Source organism: Drosophila suzukii, chromosome 2R (genome assembly GCF_043229965.1).
Source record: "Drosophila suzukii chromosome 2R, CBGP_Dsuzu_IsoJpt1.0, whole genome shotgun sequence".
In the NCBI taxonomy this organism is placed as follows: Eukaryota; Metazoa; Arthropoda; class Insecta; order Diptera; family Drosophilidae; genus Drosophila; species Drosophila suzukii.
In genome coordinates this window covers 11,238,498-11,250,597 of record NC_092081.1, presented here as the reverse complement: position 1 = coordinate 11,250,597, position 12,100 = coordinate 11,238,498, and the positions used below count along the sequence as shown (strand labels likewise).

The following is a 12,100-nucleotide window of genomic DNA, read 5'->3' as shown; positions in this document are numbered from 1 at the left end:
CATGCCCCGGGTGAGGCTCGAACTCACGACCTTAAGATTATGAGACTTACGCGCTGCCAACTGCGCCACCGAGGCTATGACGGACGTTCGGCTAACGAGCACTTGAACCCCCAAACGTTCTAGATCGAGAACAAAGCTGTTCTAAACTCTTAAATTTATTACGAATGTATTATTCGATGTACTTATTGAATTATTAAAGATGAGTAAAAGCTTTTTTATCCATTTTGCAACAGCAGAAACTCCCCTTGGCTCGTATGAGTCATTGGAAAGCCGTCCACCACCTGTCCCTTTGGCGCAGAGGATAGCGCGTTGGACTTCTAATCCAAAGGTCGCGGGTTCGATCCCCGCAAGGGATGTAACATTGCGTTCAAGTAAATTTTTTTGGCGTATCTTTTTTTTTTTTTTATTGATAACAACTTTCTAATTTTGATAACACGTCATGGTAGTAGGTCTAGGCCTTCGGCTGCAGCGAGGGAGAAAGGTTGCGTTCGAGTACAGGACTACTGAGTCGTAACTTCTCCACATTGGCGGCATTTGTATTCAGACTTTCCTCTGTCAAACGTTTGGCGCGTAACTCTTGTATGGATGCTGTGGAGTTTTTACACTTTAACTTGAATATTTCTTTCATAATAAGAATAACTCACGGCTGTATGGGGTGTATTTGTCGGAGAGCATACTCTCGAGATTATAGCCAATAAATCCAACGATGCCGGCTATTGGCAAAGTTATGTAGACGGCGTTACGCCTTAGCAGAGCCATTACAATGGGCCACATCCTGGTTTTATTAGTAGTTGTTGTTAAATTTAAAGCCACTTATTAAAGAAAAACGCGAAATAAGCGGCGTGCTGAATTACAAAACAAGACCAACAGCTGATCGGGCTGCCAGATCGTTGGAAATAGTTGGGGAACTAGTTCATTCAGTATTTCCAATAGGAATACGGCACTGTAACGGTAATCTTAATAAGAATGTTTGGAAAAAGTAACGAATTAAGTTATTAGGGTTTTAAAGCCTAAAAACAGGCCTACTTTCGTAGTTTTTTTTTAAGGTGGACAACGTTATGCGGTTTTTGTGGTTCTGGTTCATAGATCTGGTTTATGGATAGAGTTTATATTTTTAAAGTGTATTGACATACATTCCTTAAGTTATTAATTTTAAATACCATTTTGAAAATATAACAGGAACTAATTCAGTGGGGAATATTTTTGAGAGCTTTAAAGTTTCAATCAGTAACGGTATTTACAGAAAACGTTAAAATTTTAATTTTAAAATTATCGCATTTCTATTCTGAAAGAGAAAGAAAAAGAATAAGAAATTTAATTCTTTGGCGGTGTTCGTGCAGAAGCGGAGGGGAATTTAAAAATTAGAAATGGAAGAAAAACACCAAAAACGGGTAAGGGAGGTCAGTGCAGATGAAAAAGGTCACCTAATCAAAGCTGTTGCCCATTATTGTGGGATTAGACCGACAGGAAGCAATACCACAACGGGGCGAATCCGCAGAATAGTTGAAGCGCTGGAGAAGATCCACTAGAGAATCCCAGTGGGAAGGAACATGGGACATTGCTCGATCTCAAGCTCTCCATTGAGGACTCTACCTCCACACCAGCTACTTGACAGCTAAAGCGGAGATGGAGGACGCGCCGGCTTCTATAGGGAGGAGAAAATAAGGTCGCCCGCGAAGGGACAGCTGGTGGAGCCATCACCAGCCATTATTGGCCAACCTATTGGGGCTTGAAGCTGAACTACAGATGGCGCGGGAAAGATCGCGAAGCATCCGTGGGACAAAAAGGAAGCCTTACACTTTTAATTTACATAAATATTCGTTGAACATTTTTTTATTTTTATTTTAATTTCTTTGTGCAGCAGCAGGCTCTTCTTTTTTAAATTGCTCCAATTGATTTCTTTTCCGTTTGGCAACACGCCCAGCTGCTTGACAGTAAGAGACCATGCCACATGCATTGGGGGTGAACTTTGAAAACATCGGTCACCTTACAAAGAATACGATTTTTCGACCAGTGAAATTCTTAGCCAATCTGAGTACTAGGCTTTAGTTTGTTGAATTCGTATTTAAATAAATTACTATTTTTTAGTTCCCCATCCTGAACCTAAAATGCGGTAATACTAACGGCTGATTGAACGACTATGTGATTTTCTCGCTCTCCACCAAACGGTCACACAGTGTTTTTTGTGTTTTTGTGCATCGGTCCATTCTCCCATTTTGCATCTCGCTTTTTTACTGACACTTACGCTGAAGCTATCTCGCTTTACACTTACGTTTTGACGACACTTACGTCTTACGTGTCTTACGTGTTTGCGTTTGTTTTGTAAAACGAAATCCGGGCCCACCATCGGTCCAGTGCAATATTGCAATGCAAATTACATAAAAACGGAACAAAATCTGGCAAAACTAGAAAAACGCGGCGAACGGGCGAGCGAATACCTGCACAAAGGCAACGGCGAAAAAGATGCAAGAACGGGAAAAACGTATTTACGCATTACGAAGCGAGTCGTTGATTTGCCGTTTCATTTTGTTTTTATAATGCCAATATCGGAATATCGGGGTAGCTGCACCAAATGCAGTTAACGCAGATCTCTTGTGATGTAGGCAAATAAAATAAAAAAATCACCGATACCGATACCATAACTCTCTTCGCAATAACAACAACAAACAGCAGCAAAAAACGAAAACAAAAACAACGGCGACCAAGTGCAATCAACAATTACAGAACAAAGAACTACCAGCAGCAGCAAAAACAACAAAAACAAACGGTGGACGGCGAAGAGCAAGAGGAAGAAGAACAACAAAAGCAGAAGTAGACGACGCATAATTTCCTGCTCGCACACACACACACGCACGTTCGCTTGCACAAAGAGAGCGGGACAACAAAGAATATCAAAGAGCGTGGGAAGGGAGGAGCAAGGAGCGAGCGAAAGGGAAAGGAAGGCGAAAAAGTGCGGGGGAGCAAACTGCATTTCTGGATTTGGATCTGGATCTCTGGATATATCCACGCGTAAAATGACCAATTCGGGACGCAATCATCATCGATACGATGTAAGTTGTCCAGCAGGTTTACGATGTGATCCTAAGATCTCGAAGAGGTTCTTCAAGATAGTTTTTTTGGAGCGTATTCTTAGGGAAATTTCGAGAGTGTTTTAAATATTGTTTGAGTATTGTTGGGTAACACCCTGAATTCGGCTTAAAAAACCTTTATCCTCAAAGGGAAATTAATAATTCCGCAGTTATTCTATGGGTTGAAGTTGGTTTTGATCTTGTATCTTTTACTTTCTTTATTATTTGTTCCCAAAACCGTATACTTTACAAAGAGTTTTAATGTCTATTCATTTTTCTGTGGTGCTTAGCTTATTGACCTTCCTTTAAACTGCAGTTTCCTTATTATTTTATTGTTTTTCTTTTCCCGGAGAGCTTTGAGTTCTCAAGAGGTTTTCAAGTGGTAGATAGGCAATCAGAAAATAAGCAGCGCATTTATTGATAAATAAGACCCTCTAAATATTCCATCTTCATATGTTTTCCCAAAGGAAACTCTTGCTCATTTAAACTGATAAATAAAAATATAATAATATTCTATAATAAGGAAGTTAACCTTTAGCTTTTTATATTAATGAGATATGTTTTTTTTTTGGGTTCTCCCCAGACCATATTTGTTAAGCTTGTTGATTTTTGTTTAAAATACTTGTATACTATCTATCTGTATGATAGCCCAGCTGGAACCAAGAAATTGGAAAAACCCGGCCTTATCTCTATCTAAATTTTAAGCATGAAAAGGGCAAGAAATTATTTTGATTTCGTTCGTTAGCCTGGGGCTCCCTTCCCCTTTCTTTTTTTACAAGACGTACTGTTGCTCTTTTGTTTGTTTGCCCGTCCAGACAGTTAGTCAGCCACTTCAATTTCTCCGGCCCCCGCACACCCCACCCCGAAAATAGACTGCATCTCGTTTATTTTTATGGCAAAGCGAGTTCTTTGTCCTTCGTTTGAAGTCAGGAATAAGGAATACGAAGAGGAAGCACAGGAGTCATCGCCTTTGTCGGAGCGACAGGGAGTTTGCCCAGCTTGTAAAAGTGTAAGTGGCTAATGTCTCGCCCTCCCTCAAAAAAAATTATATGTTTGTCTTGCGACAAAAGTGCAATAAACTCGCTGACAAACCCACCCCCAAGCCACAGCCCCCCCAAAGTCCCCACAAACACCCCATCAACAACCCACCAAACTCGGATAATGACCGGTTGCGAAGTGAGGACTTCTGACAAATTGGAAATTCTTCGCCAAGTGCAATGTGGACACAATGCAAAGTAAATAAGCAAACAGAAAAGAAGCTCATGAGCGGAATTTACCAATTTGTTAGACACTGACAGAAAGGTTTTGAAATTTCATACAAGAAATAAGTAGCTTAAAGTTCAATTCTGAGACCCTTAAGTATAAAGTTTTAAATGGAATACTTTTTTTCATACTATTTTTAGAGATCATTATATTACCATTGAGTAAAGCTATGGTATCAGGTTATTTGGTTTGATTTCTTTACGTGGACTTCTTTTAATTGCTAGAATGGGAGGAAGAGGTATTGGAACGAAGACTCATTTTAATTGCGTTCCCCCATGCTTTAATCGCACCGAATTGCTTATTTGTTTTGGGGCTTACGGACTGTCCATTCTTGGTATTTGGTATTAAGAGTACTTTACTTATCTAGAACCCAACCCGAAAACCAATAACAAACGAAAGTAAACAGATTGCCCGATAAACAGCTGACGGGCTTTATCCCAAAAGTCTGGCAGCATTGCAACCCTTGCAGATTTACATAGTAAGGTGGGGGAGGAATTCCGAGAAAACGCGAGGTACTCTCTTGGTATTTACGACAGCTATTGGGGATATGTTACCCTATAATTAGGGGTGTACGCTATTGTTCACCGAAAGAAAATCCATTTAATTCAAACTATTGGGAATATGAATACCCTATAGTTAGGTGTATTTGCTTATATCTCTAAAAGGATTCCATTCAATTTAACAAAATGTTTTTTTTTCTTACAACGTTCTTGTTTGTTAATTCCGAAACACTTTAAATATTTTTTAAATAGATTTGAATACAAAAAAAAGTTAAAATGTTTTTGTTGAACCAGCAAAAATAATAGTATAATAAAAGTTTTTTTAAACGCGGGAGAATAAATGTTTAAAAATATATGGTTATAAAAATATCATATGAAATATGATGAAAATATAATGAAATTCAAGCTCTGAGGGACAATACTTAGTTTCTCAATCAAAACTGTAGGTGTTTTGGTATTTTTATATTTTTTCGATTGACCCGATCTAAGGGTTCAACTATTTTTGCAAGGGCATCTAAAGTTCTTCAGTTTTGCTGGGTCAGTTCCTCCACTTGCACTCTCTCTTTCGCTTGAAGACACTCTCTCATTGAGACAGTTTAGCTGGGTTTTTGTTGTCGACCTTTTGTGTGGGTGCATTGCCCCGCCTCCTCGTTGCATTTTCCCGAGAGAAATGAAGAGAGAGAGAGAGTGCTGATGGGACAGCTGTTTTGGAGCTTCGGCAGCGTTGCCTTCTCGATTCTCCACTCAGTTCTCATTCTGCGCTCTGTTGTCATCGATGTTGTCTCGCGAAAACTGCAGCTCTCCCCTCGATTTTCGTGTCTTGCGTTTCTGCATTTACATGGTTTTTCCTCGCAGCTGAGGAAAAATCGAATGAAAATCCATTTCACGTCAGTCCAGCTGAAAATATAAACAAATGGTAGGGCAAAGTGAAACTTAAATTCGCTGTCTAACTAACTGAAAGTGTGTTTTGTGTTGTGCAAATTGCTTTTCCAAATGTTTTGGACTTTTCCGCCTGATTTTCGTTTCTTGTGTGTCATCAGCTGTTTTTTTTCTTTTTTGCTTTGTGTGTATATTGTTTATGGGCTTTAGGAGTTTTTATTAAATATTCTTAAAGAGCCCGTGAGGTGGAAATGCTTTTGTGTTCTTTGCCCCTTATGAATTCTATATTTATCGGCACATAAAAAAATACCAATTTGGATGCTGACCCAGTTTCCCCATTCGCTGACCTTGCTTACATGTATGTATATAGCTTGTATTTTATATACCTTGGGGTATATAGAACGGAAGCTCGCTTGTCTGTCAGTGCTATCAACTCTCAACTTTCTGTGGGCCAGCTGACCCGGCCATGGCTTATATAAAATGCAGCCCAGATTTGTTGTCATGTGGGCTGCTATATGGCATTCGATACAAACACATTCGCAGACTTTATATGCATTTATTCCTCTTTTTTTTTTTGTGCGCTCGAGGTCACATGGAAAGTAAATGCCCGACTGGGAATTTGTAATTTGTTTACTTTTTTCCACACGCACCACACCGCCCACTTTCCAGCCCTGTTTTTATTTCTTTTTTTGTCAGCTGTTTAGTTTAGTTACGTATACGCCATGTGTTGCATGATCAAATAAATAATAAACTATGCAAAACGCAGCAATCAAGCGAAATGCCTTGCACTTGTCGCTTCCATCACTTAAAGCGAATTGAGTTGGAACTATTTGGGGCTCAGCTGCACTTGAATTTGCATAAGTACGTGCGAAAGATATAGCGCCTTGGGCGTGAAATAAAACGGCGGTTGCAATAATAGTAGTAGGTAGCTTACAACATGTTTAATAATATGCCTAGGCAATAGATAAAATATTAAATAATGGAAAAATACCCAAGAACGTTGAGCATACATGACAAATTATGGATTATAAGCCAAAAAAAACAATATTAAAAATATTTTTCTTTGTTATTTGTTTCGCCCTGATTGAATTCAGTTCACTTTAAGTGTTTTTCACATGAATTGATAGCAATTTGTCATATTTTCATGGTCTAGTTGAATATGAACACATGAATATTCCTATATATTTATTTCAACTCCTATTCTAGCTAAAGATCTGTTGCAATCAATTATTTATTGGACCTTCAATCGCTTTATTTGAATCTCATACATATGAATGCCTTTTTACAATTGTGGAAACAGCAATTTTATAACTGACATGTATTGTGTTCATAGTGCCTCTGTAATTGTTGTGCCATTTACAGTACCTCAGACAAGAAAAGAGGAATTCGTATTGTTAAAATAAATATGTGTATACCCTGCTCTGGGGAATTCCAAGTATTATAACATTTTTGTTTGGCCTCAATGCGGAAAAAATAAATTGCTTATAATCGCTTTCTGGTCTTGATAAAATTTTCCAAAAGGCTATAAAAGAAATGATACTTTTTACTTTCGAAAATAGACCTTATGGTCTAAACTTTAGACTGGTTAATATTCATGAAAAAACAGCAATAATTATTCAGCTTAAACAAATTTTCAATGATACAGCTCAATTTTTTTAAAGGTTTAAATATTTATAAAATGAAAAGTTTGCTCAATTTTTAAAGTTTAAATTTTATGAGTTGTTTTTGAAGAAATAGTTCTAGCTGTTATGTAGCTCAGAGTAGATTTATCCCATTTAAATCTAAATATTGTCACAGAACTCGTAAAATATTCAATATACCTCCACAGATTTATAGGTATTTCTTTCAGTTATCAGTTCAATCTTATGTTATTGTCATTATTATTTATAAACACTTATTTCTTGTTCGCGCTTCGCTCAAATTCGTCACACGTTCGATCGATTGCCTTTTTTTTAAATTGGCTTGATGACTTTTCATTTAGGTTGAATGCCACCAAAAGGGGGGCGATGGATGGGTGTGAAGAGGGGTCCCCGAAAGGCTTAAAGTTGGGTGCGTATTTCAATCAAAGCACGCCCGCAACCTTGAAGTCTGAAACTCTATTTTGTTTGGTTTTGAGTCTCTTAATAAATTCCACTGTTGTTCTATTTTCCACGTTTTTGTTTGATTTTTTGACACTTCAACTTCAGTTCCTGCTGCAGTAAGTGATTTAAAAATAATAAAAATCGAAAACAAGCTGAGCCAAAAATAAGAGAAGCCGGGAGCAACGTATTGAAGACGCAAATTGTGAATAATTTAATCGAGCGTTCACACGGCGCCAACTGGAAAAAAAAAACAGGCGAGAGTGCTGAAGAGTTAATTGAATCGGCAGAGGCAGCAGCGTTTGAAGATAAGAACCGAGAATGTTTGCCAGTACCGGCGAGACAGGCGTCGTTGTCGTCGACGCCGGCGGCAGCAGCAGCGGCGGCGGCAACAATGGTGGCAGCAACAACAGCAGCAGCAGCAGCAACAACGGAGGTATCGCCAACGGCAGCATCGAGCTGCTGTGCCCGCCCAGCGGCAGCAGCAGCATCAGCGGCAGCGCCAGTTTCAGCAGCAACAGCGGTGCCAGCGGCAGCAGCAGTCAAACGCACAGTACCGCCGTCAGTGGTGCCACAGATCGCAGCAGCAGCAGCAGCAGCAACAACAACAATCACAATCCGAGCTTACAACTGAATGGTAACGGCAGCAACATTGGCAACAACACCAGCAACTCTAGACAGAACAGCAGCAACATCAGGCCGCATAGCAGTAACAATAGCAGCAGCAGCAGCAACTCCAGCCATAGCAGCAACATTAGCCCTCCCCACAGCAGCAACAGCCACAGCAACAACAACAACAATCACAGCAGCAACATCATCAGCGGCTTTTGCAGCACCATTTGGCGTTCGGCCACTTTTGGCAGTGCCACGCCTGTGACTAACCCCCTACCAAGTGTACATATTAAGCCAAAAAGTATGGAAAGCAGCAGCGATAGTTGCTCATTGAGCTCGTCGTTAGCGCCAGAGGTTTGCCCAACTGATCAGCCAAGGACAGGGGTCACCAGCACTCAAGATCAGCCAGAGGATCAGACCGTAAGAAAAAAAATAAAACAAGAAAACCGAGAAAAACCCATAAAAAAAAGAAAATACAAACCAGAACAAGTACCATCAACAAATTGCCTATCGTTACCACCTTCGAAGACATTTTACCCACTTCAGCGGTCGTATAATATCATCTTGATCCAGCATTTTGTACATATAGCTCAAGAAACCCTCTCAAAAACCCCACTCAAATCGCTCTGCCTCTATAGTTCGCTCTTTTCTCCTCCACCTCTCGCTCTCTCTCTATCTCTCGTCTTATGATTCCTCCATTAATTAATTTGTTTTGTTCCGGAATTCAATTCAATCTATTGCTTTTCATGAATGTTATAATTTTTTGGGACCACTCGTCGAGGAATCAGTCAGTTGATTTTGTTTAGCCATCCACATCTCCAATCAGGAACTCTTCACAACAGCCATAGAAATATTCTAATTTGAAATTCCATCGCTCATACGCCATGTTGTGTCCGTTTCAGCAAACATTCCTAGGCGCCACCGAACTGGACGATGAGTTAATCAAACAACTGCCAAAGGAGGTACTGCTGCGCGTCTTTTCCTACCTGGATGTTGTCTCACTATGCCGCTGTGCCCAGGTAAATGAACTAGCCCAGGTTAAACGCCCATTTGGGTGTTCCGTTTTTATTTTTTCCACCTACTAATGAATTTTTCATGCCACCAGGTATGCAAATATTGGAACGTGTTGGCCCTCGACGGTTCCAGCTGGCAGAAAATCAATCTATTCGACTTTCAACGCGATATCGAGGTGAGCCTGGGGCATCTAATGGTCAACGAAAGCCACGCACAGCTTCCAGAATTTTAATGCTATGTTGTACTGTATAGGAGTAAAATTCTGCATAGGGTTATATTTTTCATCACTTATCCGCTTACTTAGTTACTTACTGTATGTAAGACATTCATTTAGGAAGCCCTTCCTGAAAATTCAATGAAAATTTGTAGATTTAAAAGAGCATATGTGAATAATTTGTTTTATTGTAGGATAAGTTAATTTGAGTAAGTTATAACTAGTAAGTTATCCATGTACATTTATTTAATTTGGTTCAATTTTCCATTAAGTAATGACAATTTTTGTAGGATAGGTTATTTTTGGTTACTGTAACTAGGCAAATGCATAGTCATTCATTAAATTAAGTTATATTTTCTGTTTTTTTAGAAATTGGATTAATTAATATGTAATATGTTATTATAGTGCGGGGTATAAGAGTCCTTATATTCTACACAAAAAATTCAATTAAATTTACATTTTATATCCACAGGGTCCCGTGATTGAGAATATATCTCAGCGATGTCGCGGTTTCCTCAAGTCACTTTCGCTGCGTGGCTGCCAATCGGTTGGAGATCAGTCCGTAAGGTGAGTATCTATCCCAACAGCTGCTGAAGAACCTAAATAAAAAAGTTATTTATAAATTTCAGAACTCTAGCGAATCACTGCCACAATATCGAACACTTGGATCTTTCGGAGTGCAAGAAGATAACCGATATATCCACACAGTCCATCAGCAGGTTTTGCTCCAAATTAACAGCCATTAATTTGGACTCGTGCTCCAACATAACAGACAACAGCTTGAAGTATCTATCCGATGGCTGTCCAGTAGGTTTACTTGAATAACACCATACGAAATAAGCATACTTTATCCGGGTTGTTCCCGCAGAACCTCATGGAGATCAACGTGTCCTGGTGCCACCTGATCTCCGAAAACGGCGTGGAGGCGCTGGCCCGTGGCTGCGTCAAGCTGCGCAAGTTCAGCAGTAAAGGTTGTAAACAGATAAACGACAATGCCATAATGTGCCTGGCCAAATACTGTCCCGATTTAATGGTGCTAAATCTACACAGCTGTGAGGTAGGTCTACATTTTGTTCAAAACTTATTGCATTATAATTGCCTTTTGCTTATCGCAGACCATAAGCGATTCATCGATCCGGCAACTGGCCGCCAATTGCCACAAGCTGCAGAAACTGTGCGTGTCCAAGTGCGCGGATCTCACCGATCTCACGCTGCTGTCCCTCTCGCAGCACAATCACCAGCTGAACACCCTAGAGGTGTCTGGATGCCGAAACTTCACGGACATCGGCTTTCAGGCGCTGGGGCGAAACTGCAAGTATCTGGAGCGCATGGATTTGGAGGAGTGCAGTCAGATCACGGACCTCACGTTGGCCCATCTTGCCACCGGCTGTCCCAGCTTGGAGAAATTGGTAGTCTTGCGTTTACCTTTATAACTGAGGGTTATCTAATATCTTGCCTTTTTAATAGACCCTTTCGCATTGTGAGCTGATAACGGACGATGGCATACGACACCTAACTACCGGCAGCTGTGCTGCGGAAATCCTGTCCGTGCTAGAGCTAGACAACTGCCCCCTGATCACGGATCGAACGCTAGAGCATTTGGTGTCCTGCCACAACCTGCAGCGCATTGAGCTATTCGATTGTCAGCTCATCAGTCGCAACGCCATACGCAAGCTGAAGGTGAGCAGTGTAAAAAGATTGTATTGATTGCTGAGATATAACATAATGTGTTCTTGCAGAACCATCTACCAAATATCAAGGTGCACGCCTACTTTGCGCCCGGAACGCCGCCTGCTGTGACCAGCGGCCACCGACCACGCTATTGCCGCTGCTGTGAGATTCTCTGAGATACGGCCATCGGCTTCGCCAGGAAGATAATGCGAAAGACAGCCACGGACTGATGCTGGCCCGTGTGCATCGTCATGTTCGCCATGTTTGCCATGGTGTTCAGCCTGACCCTCGTCTCGATGATCTGCATGTACTTGCTGGGCCTGCTCGATGCAGCGATGACCACATAGCCACCAGTTCTGGAGGAGCAGCAGCAGAAGCAGCAGCAGCGGCCTGAACGAAACCGAAACCTAACCCTAGTTTTAGTTTTAAGCGAGTTTCAAAAACTCGCAGAAACCAGCATCAAATTGTGATTATTTTATTTAATATGCTACGTTAACTAGACCCTCATTTGTGTAATCTGTATTAGCCCACGCCCCACGCTCTATGTTTGTTATTAACTGCAGCCCGATGAATTGCTAGCTTATATAGACCTGTATATACATATTTCTATGCATGTTCGTACGGCAGCTTCAGGTGGTTCCGCTGAATGTTCCGTGTCTAGCCTAGAAACTGCAATTATGTGCGTTTAGTTTTAACTCTCATACACGCATACCTGTATTAAATGTTTGCTAAATTATGACTAAATTATAAATCCATCTGGAGCATGCTCGGATTTTATCTCTCACTGGTCGCCCCCCCCCC

At 40.6% G+C, this 12,100-nt stretch overlaps 2 protein-coding genes and 2 non-coding genes across 6 annotated transcripts; 2 read left to right on the top strand and 2 right to left on the bottom strand.

Moving 5' to 3' along the window:
- Window positions 1-2: 2 nt before the first annotated feature.
- On the bottom strand, window positions 3-75 carry TRNAM-CAU (transfer RNA methionine (anticodon CAU)). Its single transcript has one exon. It is a non-coding gene; the product is annotated as a tRNA-Met (tRNA).
- A 208-nt stretch (window positions 76-283) lies between these two features.
- Window positions 284-356, top strand: TRNAR-UCU (transfer RNA arginine (anticodon UCU)). The gene has a single exon. It is a non-coding gene; the product is annotated as a tRNA-Arg (tRNA).
- A 2-nt stretch (window positions 357-358) lies between these two features.
- Window positions 359-874, bottom strand: LOC108008817 (small integral membrane protein 12-A). The gene is made up of 2 exons (XM_017072723.4): window positions 645-874; window positions 359-588 (listed from the first exon to the last, which is right to left on the bottom strand). Exons 1-2 carry the CDS (start codon window positions 772-774, stop codon window positions 452-454), a joined length of 267 nt encoding a protein of 88 aa, XP_016928212.3. The 5' UTR covers window positions 775-874; the 3' UTR covers window positions 359-451.
- A 1,427-nt stretch (window positions 875-2,301) lies between these two features.
- LOC108009758 (F-box/LRR-repeat protein 20) lies at window positions 2,302-12,096 on the top strand. Of its 3 annotated transcripts, XM_017074380.4 has the most exons (10): window positions 2,302-3,050; window positions 7,897-8,820; window positions 9,303-9,419; window positions 9,506-9,589; window positions 10,101-10,195; window positions 10,258-10,435; window positions 10,497-10,685; window positions 10,744-11,037; window positions 11,096-11,308; window positions 11,368-12,096. In XM_017074380.4, exons 2-10 carry the CDS (start codon window positions 8,110-8,112, stop codon window positions 11,473-11,475), a joined length of 1,989 nt encoding a protein of 662 aa, XP_016929869.3. In that variant the 5' UTR covers window positions 2,302-3,050; window positions 7,897-8,109; the 3' UTR covers window positions 11,476-12,096. The 3 variants fall into 3 exon arrangements, with proteins under 3 accessions (XP_016929869.3, XP_016929870.1, XP_016929871.1); XM_017074381.4 differs by lacking the exon at window positions 7,897-8,820 and having other exon boundaries at window positions 2,313-3,050; XM_017074382.4 differs by lacking the exons at window positions 2,302-3,050; window positions 7,897-8,820 and adding an exon at window positions 5,606-5,747.
- The last annotated feature ends 4 nt before the right edge of the window (window positions 12,097-12,100 follow it).

What these genes read in the sequence shown, in the direction of transcription:
- LOC108009758 (XM_017074380.4), top strand. Translation starts at nt 8,110, where the DNA reads ATGTTTGCCAGTACCGGCGAGACAGGCGTCGTTGTCGTCGACGCCGGC. An exon ending in GTTGGAGATCAGTCCGTAAG is followed by an intron (nt 10,196 to 10,257) that starts GTGAGTATCTAT and finishes TATAAATTTCAG; the next exon opens with AACTCTAGCGAATCACTGCC. An exon ending in GTCCCAGCTTGGAGAAATTG is followed by an intron (nt 11,038 to 11,095) that starts GTAGTCTTGCGT and finishes CCTTTTTAATAG; the next exon opens with ACCCTTTCGCATTGTGAGCT.
- LOC108008817 (XM_017072723.4), bottom strand. Translation starts at nt 774, where the DNA reads ATGTGGCCCATTGTAATGGCTCTGCTAAGGCGTAACGCCGTCTACATA. An exon ending in CAAATACACCCCATACAGCC is followed by an intron (nt 589 to 644) that starts GTGAGTTATTCT and finishes AAAACTCCACAG; the next exon opens with CATCCATACAAGAGTTACGC.